Source organism: Hibiscus syriacus, unplaced genomic scaffold (genome assembly GCF_006381635.1).
Source record: "Hibiscus syriacus cultivar Baekdansim isolate YM2019G1 unplaced genomic scaffold, ASM638163v2 tig00112117_pilon, whole genome shotgun sequence".
Classification (NCBI taxonomy): Eukaryota; Viridiplantae; Streptophyta; class Magnoliopsida; order Malvales; family Malvaceae; genus Hibiscus; species Hibiscus syriacus.
Genome location: NW_024063256.1, coordinates 73,171 through 84,504, shown reverse-complemented (window position 1 = coordinate 84,504; position 11,334 = coordinate 73,171). Strand labels below are relative to the sequence as shown.

The following is an 11,334-nucleotide window of genomic DNA, read 5'->3' as shown; positions in this document are numbered from 1 at the left end:
TGCCCGTTGGATAATGCCAGCTTTATCTCATTACTGGATTTTCTTCTGGGCTTGGAGCAGCTGTATGTGGCTGACCAAGAGAAGTTCCATAAGACTGCGGAAAAACAGTACTGGACCGCGATAGCAGAACTCATTCCTCGTGAGGTCCCTAATATCAAGAAAAGAGGAAAGAAGGACGCAGACAAGAAGCCATCAGTAACTGTCATTCAGGGTCCGAAGCCCGGAAAGCCAACCGATCTTTCAAGACTGCGGCACATTCTTGTGAAGCTGAAGCATTCCCCCCCACCTCACATGATTACACCCCCACCCGCACCAGAGAAGGATGCTAAAGATGGAAAAGATGCAAAAAACGCAAACAGTATTGCATCAAACGGAACAGCATCTGCAGAAAAAAGAACAACTGTTTCATCTACGAAAGACACCACTGCGACCGTTGCAAGTAGTTCATCTCCCGAACAAGATGCTACTGCTGCCAAGGACGAAACTGTTGCAGAACCAGAGGCAACATCAACAGCTTAATTGCTTGCGGGGCACATTTACCATGGTTGTTTTCCTGCCCCATTCTTTTTTGTTTTCCTCAAGGATTGGTTTCTTACTGTATTTCATTTTACCATTTGATATTTTGCTTGAAAGGATTTCGTACCATTAATCAAAATCAACCCTTTTCTTAAGTAGTTCGTTTTGGACATTTCATGAGATTGGATTTCCTTACTAATTTGGCTCTGAACTTATCATGCCCCTAAACCCACCGCAATGCCTCAAAATTGTTTATTTTTAAGTATCTCAAAATACAAAGACTAACAGTAACCTTTAACCAAAATACAAAGTTGAAACTGAATGAAATCTAAAAATGTATAACTCAAGTTTTGATTTTTGATTTTAAATCTGAGTCCAATTTTGAACTTTTTCAAGTCAAATTGATGATTTTAAATTCGAGTTTTGAACTTTTTCAAATCGAATTAAACTAAACTCGAGTCGTCTCATCTGTATCACATCCCTAAACTATCCATTTATATCAACTTAATTACTTTAGTCTACTTCTATCCTGAACTAAAAACGGCAACGGCTGCCTTCAAAGAATAAATTTTAGTCAATTTTCTACGTATTAACCTATGCATGATATTATATATTCACTCCCTTGCAATCAACAGCTGCCTTCAAAGAATAAATTTTAGTCTATTTACCGTATGTTGAACAAGTAAAAACCTAAAATCATTTTATCAACAAGTTTTTATACAGAAACAGGTTCTGGAGGTTATGAACCAATCATTTGTTGCTATGTTTACGCTTAAACTGCAACAACTTCTAAAGCCATGGAGGGCTATACCCGAAAGCTCTCTCTTCCGAGACATACCCGTACATAGAAAAGAGGAACCGAAATGAATCCCAGATAAAGAATCTATATTTCAGCTGGCATCCTCTACACGACTCGAACCCAAGGTCCACCGCACATCGGACAACCATAGGCCCACTGACTGATCCACCAATTCACCCGTTCGTTTTGACTAGGCTGGTTGGGAGAATCAGGGGAAGTGAAAGCTGAAGTCTGTCGCAAGCATCTCATGCACTGCACGATATACACCGACAGATATTTTTATTAAAAGGAAGTTCATCAGAAAGAGTCAAAGATAGAAGTCGGGAACAAAGAAGGGAAAAAAATATATCAAAATGACTCGTTTCTGCCCCAACACTTAATGCCGTGGCCGACAAAAGGAGCACATATCATTGTCTCAAAATAAGCATGCCTTCATAAACTAAGTCGTCTTTCCAAGCAAAATATCAGTCTAAGCTCCTGTCATATCTTATTATTCTATTTGACACCACAATTTTCAAAGTAATACCGAGGAACATGTAAACTCATGCATGAACTAAATGAATTCTTTTTATCAACAGGTGGGAACAAGAAACCTTCCCAGTCCCGGTTGATAGGAATTAAAAGGGTTCCGTGTGGTAACTCTAGAGCAAGTAAATACTGACATAGACAAACAAACAAGTTAAAAGTAAATGTTTAAGAAAACCTCAAACCTTGTACCAAACACCTTCAAGACCAGTCTTCCACACAGCAGTCACAACATCTCGTCGAGATCCCATTATACCAAGATATGCACCCAGACCAACAGAAGTGTTTAATCCAAATGCTGCATCTCTTTCAGACAGGCGACGCTTCCTTGGCCAGAGGGTTTGTGCTCCATTATGGACATTAGAACTTTCCAATGTGCTCCTATCAAGTAAGTCAACGGAATTGCTTAGCCTGGGACTATCATCTGAGCTCAGATCCTCATGATCTGACCATGGACCACCAAACATATTCCGTCTGTGCCACTCTTCCGATGGGGGGTGCAATTCTAACTCTCGCAATAACAAACCAGCAGCATCTGCACCCCTAGGCCGAGGCATATTCTGAGGAATCCGGAACTCAAATAATTAGAATATCTAAGTGTAGAAGAACCAAAATGAAAACCTAATGTCTACTCGCACAAAAACTTTCTACAAAATCCTTTTTCATTTTTTTTTTTACTTTTTCTAAAGAGGATTCCATTATGCAAATTAAAACTGCTTTCATTAACATAAAATCTACCATGTACTCTGTAGGTTCAGAAGATTAGGGAAACAGAACGATAGATACCCATATATCCATAGCAAACTACACAGAAACATTACTTGCTCTATCAGTATATCTCACTAACTACAAAATGCAAATCATGAGTTATGGTATTTATGAACTGCCCAACAATTACTGACAGCATTACACAACTAGGTCTCGTAACTCGCATGATTAAATCTACCTACCTGCATATGTGGGCCAAGGGATGCCTCTACCACCTCGGGCAATACTGTATAATTTCCGTCAATATAATGCAGCCGCACCTGGATACTGCTGCTCCCCACCTGAGAAACTGGTAATGGGCGTGCTAAAGCAGAGGTGCGCCTACAAAGATCCATAAGAATGAGGAAAAGAACCTTCACCTGCATAGCAACATAGGAGGCCTGTTATGTCAAGGTATCAATCCAGGCAGCCATTCCTCAAGGCATAATCCTAAACATTACTTGGGACTCCAGAACACAGTTTCTAAGGAAACATTTTCAGCATATGAACATGATATTCCAAAAAACTACCCAAATATTCTATCTAGAGACAACAATTGGTGAGTGGTACGTAATGGAAATACACAGATACTACCTCCTCAAAAGTGTATCCTTGACCAGCATTTCCAGAACCTATCTTTAATCTACCAGCAGGACCATCCTCAGCACCTTTACCTCCAGGTACTAACTGCCCACCTCGTGCTCCTTGAGCTTCATCAGGCCTAGTCATAGTTGTTGGCTTAGCAACAACAGAATTGACCTCCTCCATTTTCCCAAGAGCACCGGGCTGAGGTTTTTGTGGATTTGCATCAGTATTTCTTTGTGCAAAACGAGGTTGTAGAGCTCGCCGAAAGAAAAAGCAAAAAAGTAGAAGTTGACATAGTCTATGAAGAAAATGGCAATCCCCAATGAGCCTAACAGCAGGCGTTCCAGGAAAAGTTCCTGTATTAATACTAATTGGCATAAAGGAAGAGGGGCCACTTATGGGGTTCGGAGTTGAAGTGGAGACTCCATCAGTTGAGCCACTAATCTTAGCAATAGCACCCTGTACCCAAGCTTGCATCTGTGTGCTTCCCGTCGAACTTGTGGTACCACTTTGACCAGCTGTAAAAACATAGCTGGCTTAGGCATATAAATACAGCAAATTTCAAGTTATAATTCTACAAGGGTAACAGAGACTTGTACTTCTTCAGCATAACCCGATAGAGCAGAGAGAAGAAGAAAAACAATTTCTATTAATAAATTTTGGATATCAAAAGACAATTGCCACCCACCCTGACTAGTTGCTGGAGTTGCCGAACTTTGAGTAGGACTTGTTACCATATTGCGATTGCTTCCGGTACCTGCAGTAACAGCATGGCTTGCCAACGTACGACAGAAACTTGCATAACGTCGCAGACGCGTAATAAAATGTGAAGCCAGATCAAGAACAGCATCAACATAAGCCTGCATATTGCATCGACGAGAAGTACAACTTACTTAGCCCTGCTGAAAGGAAGTGCTAGTGGTAGAACAGATAAGAATATTTTGATATGCCGAGATTTGAATTGTTTAGGTAACCATATAACCTTATGCTGCACTATGAAAAAGCTGCTAATTTATAAGTGAAACAAAGGGGGGGGGGATAAAGCAAAATCAAAAGAAAGGACAGCGAGTACTACTTTTTTTCAAAAGTAAAATTTCAGCCCAACAAAAGACACAATACATTTGGAGATAAGTCGAACATAGAGGCAACACCTGAATACTCTGAACAAGGGCTGGATCAACAGCCATCGATTCAGGATCAATGCTGGATAAAGTCTCACCAGATGCCTGCCACGGTTCTGCTACTAAGGCTGAAGGATTAACCAAAGCTGATTCAATTCCTTTCCCTAGCATATCCAACAACAACCTTGCTTGCATATCTAGAACCATTGCCCTAACCTCTTGGGCGTTTGTACCTTCCAGTAGCCTGCACTTTATCCTGTCCAGACTCTGCAAAGTATAAAGACGACTCAAGAAGCAGGTAAAATGAAATAAATAAAACTAATCATACAAAGCTCAGTAAAGATAATATTGAACTTTCAAGCCAACAATATATTCAAAAACAGTAGAGAAGGAAGCAGAATTAGACAGACAGAACATGTAGGTTATCGAGGAAGGGTTCTTTTCCAAGAAGCTGATTGCATGATGGCTTCATTAGATGAGGGTTTAAGCACTTGGCACAGCTTCTTTAAACCAGGTAATAATTAGCAAAGTTAATAGCAAACTAGAACTAAATCATGTCAAAAGCAATAGCCGACCAGATACTGCAAAAATAAAGTTAATGAAAGACATACTGGTCCATACTGTTGCCTGTGCTGAATAGAAGGAAGAGAGTGAAAATCCGCATCTAAGACGGCAATCACACTGTTCAGAGAAACTGAAAAGGACAAAAAACATCAAAAACAGGAGTCAAGTAAGCAAAGATGGTAATGTAAAATGCATATGCCAAGGAAAAATATGATTCACACTCGGTCAAAAAATTAAAAGTTGATGAAAGTTTGTTTACCAATGCCATCCTCAGCAGCACTCTGTGTACAGCCAACGGCATCCCACCAATCAACTCCAACCAAAAGGCTCCACCAAAACCTACTCCAAACAACATTGATAATAGTTGTAATAAAAATCCATCAAGGCGGTACCTGAGCATAGATTAGCTAATTATGTACCTCTCAGCAATAGCGCGTTCCCAGGTTGATGAGTTGCCTTTATCTGACTACTTGAAACAGCAGGAGGAAGAACGCGGATTATCTTCAACATGGTACGGTCCTTGCTAGTGTCGTGCCAAACAGAAGCTGAACAACAGCTTGTTGAAGAGAAGGCAGGGGCAGCAATGGCAGATCCAACATTAATCTGGTAGTTATCAACAGGAGTAAAATTTGGACCAGAAAAAATGTGCACTCCACCCCGAAGAAACGAGATAGCTATCTCACCACCATGCGCAGAATAAACAATTCGAGCAAGGGTTCTAACATCACTTGGTAAGTCAAAAGGATCAAAACTAACTCTATAAGCCTTCTCAGCATTCAAATCAGATGCTTTTTGAGCATCAGAGTTGGTCTCGTAGCAGCTGCTTGGTGACTCTTAAAGTCATTAGTGGGCGGTATGCTTGTATCCACTTTAGACACCCAAACGGTTTGCATAGGTGCCTGCCCACCAAAACTGGAAGAAGGATTCCCAAATATATTATGGAGAACAACCTGCTGAAGTGAAGACTCCCAACGTTGCACTCTCCAACCTGTGATTGTAGGACCCTCATCTGGATCATATGGAGACATGTATTGCCCTACAATAAACAAAACACAAACACAGGAATTTAAAGGCGGCAAACTAACAGCTGATAAAATATGTACTATCTTATTCAGAAACCAACCAAAATCAACAGAGAAGAATTATTATTGGTTCAGTTATCTTTATTACAGCAATAAGTTATTGGTTCAGTTACCACCTAAATGTGCTGATACAGGCCAGAAACATAATCCATCTAATCTTATTTTCTCATTTACAAAGTAAAAATGCCGTTCTAAGGTTTAACAACTTAGCATTTTAATCAATAAGCTCTCTTATAGGAGCGGCAAGAAGTTTCAACAATAAACTTTAAAGATCAGACTAATACCCTCAACAATAACAACAGCAATTACAGAACCACCACGAGTTGGATCAAAGGCAACTGCAGTTACTCCAGAGCCCCAGTAGTGGTTGCTGCAGATTGTGCTGCAGCCTCAGGACTCACATATGCTGAGAAATTTGAAACTGGTGAGCAATGTAGTGACACAACATCATTAAAATCTTGATCTGTTGGCTTCTTCCCTTGTTTTGCTTCAGATATCAAATACTCTTGCCAACTAAATAAATATGCAGCCAATGGAGCAAAACCTGCCCAGTTGGGTGGATTAACTGAAGGTGGTATCCCATTACTTGTGCTGGTCTTTGCAGTTGCTTGAAATCCATTTCCAGCGCCAGGAGTGACCTCCCAGACAACAACAGTAGATGGGTTTACAATTGGAACACCTGCCACATGCAGGGCACCACTGTCTGTTACTATCGCATCAGCAGCCATGATACCACTAGGCCCAGCACCCAATATCCCCTTGCTTGTGCAAAACCATTTTCGTGCAACACTACCCTGAGTAGGTGGCCACTGGGACCAATGAAGCTGAACAGACCCAGAAGAGAAGACAGAGCAAACACACAGAAAATTGGGCCATCTTGCTGCAAAAAAAATAAAAAGATTCAATCAATGAATATCTTTTAAATTCCTATAATGATACTAATATAAAAACAGAGAGAACAGACCAATGAGCTCATTGTCAAAGAAAACTAATAGCTTCTATACGATCCTACAAAATAGTCAATCTTACAAATCCAGAATGTTTACAAATTTATTTCTGCCTCAAATCATGAATAGAACACAGAACTGTGAGCTAGACCTCAACTTTTCTGGCAAGCAAGAGAAGACAAACACTTTATGAGGAAAAGCTACAAACCTGAATTTTGAGATTGTTGCGAAAGAAATTTTTCCTCAAAAGTTGATTTTGAGTTTGCAGGATTACTAGATTTTGGTGAAAGCCACCTATACTGATTATTAAAATACAAAAATCAATACCAAGTGATCATATCATTAACATTATAGTAATAAGGGAAATTAGAAAAAAATGAGGAAAAGGTATCCATTGAAAGAATAAAAACAATATTAATAAGAGAACAAAAAAAGAATATCCAATTTCACTTCTTTCTTTTCTTCAAAGGCATTAGTGATGGAAAGAAGATTCAGTACAATCATCTCTACATAAGCTGATAAATTTAAAGCAATTTACTAGAAGAGCAAAAAAATTGCACCAAAATACTAAATTACACAATAATCCATGCCTCAAAGATCCATTTCCTGGAATCAACTTTGCAGATTGTCAAAACACTTACCGGAGACACCCCTGACAACCACTTCGTAACAACAGCTATATCTTGTCGCCATTCATGCTCACGCCTCCAGAAGCTAGCATCTCGTACCAGATGAGCAGGCCCCTGCATTTAAACATCGAATTTTAAGCCAGGGTAAGATTTTATGGCCACAAATGAGCAAAAGATAAACCAAAATGACAAGTAACGGAATACACCAATGTTTCCAGAGTAATTAAGTCTAAAATGGAATTATATACAGGGAAGCCATGTTAAGAACTTAAAGGGGGGTCAATCAAGTATCTCAAAGAAACAATCTAGCGAGCCAACTTACTTGGGATGGCTGAGTCCAGATAGTCACCCTCCCATGGAAGTTAGCTATCAATAAGGCACGAAGACAAGAGGTAGGTGACCATTCAATAAACTGAACAGAATCACGAGGAGAATCTGCAATATATGTGCAGAGCAAGGAATCATATACACAATTTTGCAGCCTACTCATAAAAAATATCAGAGCCAATATTGTTAAGAAGACATGCTGACAATGAAACAACCACAACCATGTTACATAAATAAACAAAGGTGTAAAAAAAGACACGATAAAAGAAGAAATCCAACTTTATGAAGTTGACATTTTGACACTGCTACATGAGTCAAAATATTCAACCAGGTCGTTAATGGCAATACTTTAGAACTATAACAATGAAGAGCTGAAAATGTATATTTAAGCTACCTGCTGTAACATTGAACACTGCACACTCCGTAGGACGCTCAGGGATCACAATCTGTATAGGGATCCAGAAAGGTGGATTTGCATTGGAACTACAAATAAATAAAACACTAAATGAGTTTAATTTAAAAAGTAGTATAGAATAAACCAGTTTCACAACCTTAGTGTTCCTGAGAAACTTGGTTTCGAAATAATTCTATAGTTCACTTGTATGATACGAAATCATCATTCTAAAAGGAAAAACACTAGTTCGTTTTCTAACCATCAAGTCCAGTGCACGAAATTTCACTTCGAAAAAGAAGAACAATTAAAGGAAACAAACTGACCTCGGAATCCTAGCACAAGTTTCAGTAGCACAAGCAATAGCATTCAACTTCCCACACCAAGCAACAGCACTTAAACAAAACAAAACAAAAAATTGTCATTTGAAAAAAGATAGATAAAAAAAAGATTAATTACCAGAGTTGACTGTGAATTGAACTCGAAATCTAACCTAAAATTGCGGCACAATTCAGGTACTCTCATTTTGTACTGCAAATTAGACCTCGGCTGTTTCAACCAAATACAAAACACGGTAGCCGGATTAACCGATTCATCCTCCATTGTCGAATCCTCAGTCTTCTCCAACGAAGTAATGACCTCGTCTTCCCCGACACCTGCAACCTGTTTCTCGGGGCTCGACTTAACAGCGGTGGATTCAACTGGCTGGGCCACAGGCGCTTCCTCTGGATCCTTGTTATCACCCGGACCTGGCTGTTGACTCATATCGAAGAAAAAGAAAACAAAACAAAACCCTAAATCCCTATATTTAAACCAAAAAAGAAAGAAACAACGGGAAGAGAGAGAAAGGGAAGTGCGAGAGCTGAGTGGTGCAAAAGTCGCGATTGAAGGCGACAGGTAGCACTGTAAAGCGAGAGAAAAAGTAAGGTGAATGTTTGGTTTAGTGGGGTTAGTGTGATTTTGGATTTTAATTATTCTTCCTCAGTGTCAGGGTTTGAAACAATTCTTCCAGAGAAAAAAAAAACAATTATACTTTTGTGAGAGTGGAAATATGGATTTTGAGTGGGACGGGATAATTAAAAAGAAAAAAGACACAGTGAAATGGCCGGTTCGGAAGTTAAAGGGGGCGGCCGCGCGAGGCGGTTGGGCAGTCGTGAGTGGGAAGAGGGAGAGAGGGGGAGAGCTGGGTTTGTTTGATTTAGTGAGTAAGTGCCGGCTTCATGTGGGCTGGACCCGAATCCTGGTTGAGCGGCGCCGACATCTGCCCAAATAATTTGGGTTTCTCTTTCCGAAACAATGTAAAGTCTTGTGGGAAAATTGGTGAAATAATAAGAATGGTTGAGAATTGTTTAGGAAAATATGTAATTTTAAAGGCTTAATATAAAAATAAGTTACTTAAAAGTCTCGAAAAATATTTTAGTGTTTAAAGAATTTTCGTTAAAAATATGTGACATGTTTTTTCTGTTACTATTATAAGTGTCTAATATTTTCTTTATTACTATTTTAGGTGTTCGGACGTTAATTACGATTAAAATATCTTGTTAAATGACACATGTTACGTTTTAATATTTTTGAATTTTTTAAAAATATTTTATATTAAAAAATTAATTAAAAAAGAACAATATCATCTCCTCCCCTCTCCATTTCCCTTCCCCTTCTCTCCATCCCCTGCCACGACCTACTGCCACGGTCGACCAAACGATTGATCACCACATCCGATCAAAAGGTCAATTACCACGATTGATCTAACGGATTATTATGGATTTGAAATCCTAAAACGAAAATTTTCATTTACACTGTTTTTGGGTGTTTGATTGGTTACAAAAGTATGAGACTTTTTATCGTGGATGGTTGGCGGGCCACACGTCGTTGGGTGTTCGGCCGGTTGATGGTGTTGGTGGCGATCGACGGTGGAAAAGAGATTAAAATAAAGTTTTTAAAAGTTTTGAGTTTTTTTAAGATTTAAAAAAATAGGTATTTTTAATTATATTTTAAATAAAAATTCTCAAAATTACCAAAGCGTGACACATGTCATTTAATGGTGACGTCGGACACCTAAAAGTTAATGAAAAAAACGTTAAATACCTATTTTTAACGAAAAATTCTTTAAGCACTAAAATGTTTTCGATTATATTAAGCCTATTTTAAACAATTTGGTGTAAAGTTGTTTTTTCAAGGCATTATTTTGTGTAAATCACCATTTTGATCCAAAATCTGAGTTAAGATTTATATATTAGTGTTGTTATCGTCGTTTGATTTGATTAATATTCGTATACGTGTTTGTGAAATTGTAATTTTTGCTTTAGTAAGAGTTAAGTTTGTTTGGAGAAAAACTACATTTTATTATAATATTAAAGTTTGTTTAACGTATGATTTTTGCCTTTTGTTTTCTCTCGGTCGACTTGATTGTTTTTGCCTTCACTAGTATTTTTTTCTATACAAGATTTCGAGCACAACAATCATAACGACAAATTGATTAAATAAAGTTATCAGGCAGAGAATAAAACATGGAAGAATTGGAACAAAATCAGGAAGATTTGAATTTAGAAAACGATGTGGACACATTAACGATACTTCAACAGGGTGCAGGCGAAGAAGTCTCTTTTGAAAAATGAGGAATACATACCATGAAAACGAGTAAGGGGCAGAATACAGAAAAGTCAAATCCAAGTTCAAAACAGGAAACACATTGCAAATCGACTCGAGTTAACCCACTAGTAAAGCACTTTTTATCAAAGATGGGGTGAAATTAATATCAAGGCATGAAAACAATGTGGAGATGGTAGGAATTTAGGAGGAAATCCCAATGGACAAAGAGGAAGGAGCAAAACGATAGAGGTACTTTCATTCAAATGTTCCAAGTTCACCAAAGCATGATTCTAAGAATGATCGACATGTCTGAGGAACCAGACCAATCAGACACAATGAAATAAATGATAATGCATTGAGATCATTCACTTATGAAGACGTCACAAGAGTCGTAAATGCAATGGGTCCATTAAAAACTTCTGGGAAGGATCAGGTAGGAGCTAACTTTTACCATGGATTTTGACACATAATCGAGAAGGAAGTGGTTGGTTACTGCATCGAACTTATTCAAG

General features: G+C 38.6%; 2 protein-coding genes across 2 annotated transcripts; one reads left to right on the top strand and one right to left on the bottom strand.

Moving 5' to 3' along the window:
* Positions 1 to 6: 6 nt before the first annotated feature.
* Positions 7 to 713, top strand: LOC120174746 (clathrin light chain 1-like; the record flags this gene model as incomplete). The annotated part of the gene is made up of 1 exon (XM_039181501.1): positions 7 to 713. A coding segment is annotated over one exon (513 nt), but the record flags the coding sequence as incomplete, so codon positions are not given.
* Positions 714 to 1,215: 502 nt separating this feature from the next.
* LOC120174750 (mediator of RNA polymerase II transcription subunit 16-like) lies at positions 1,216 to 9,013 on the bottom strand. The gene is given in 19 exon segments (XM_039181504.1): positions 1,216 to 1,567; positions 2,026 to 2,400; positions 2,791 to 2,967; positions 3,182 to 3,690; positions 3,861 to 4,032; positions 4,324 to 4,560; positions 4,905 to 4,987; positions 5,117 to 5,196; positions 5,277 to 5,313; positions 5,316 to 5,660; positions 5,663 to 5,893; positions 6,224 to 6,301; positions 6,304 to 6,819; positions 7,095 to 7,185; positions 7,528 to 7,629; positions 7,838 to 7,950; positions 8,237 to 8,325; positions 8,560 to 8,628; positions 8,727 to 9,013. Coding segments are annotated over 19 exon segments (3,723 nt in total). The 5' UTR covers positions 8,999 to 9,013; the 3' UTR covers positions 1,216 to 1,420.
* Positions 9,014 to 11,334: the final 2,321 nt, after the last annotated feature.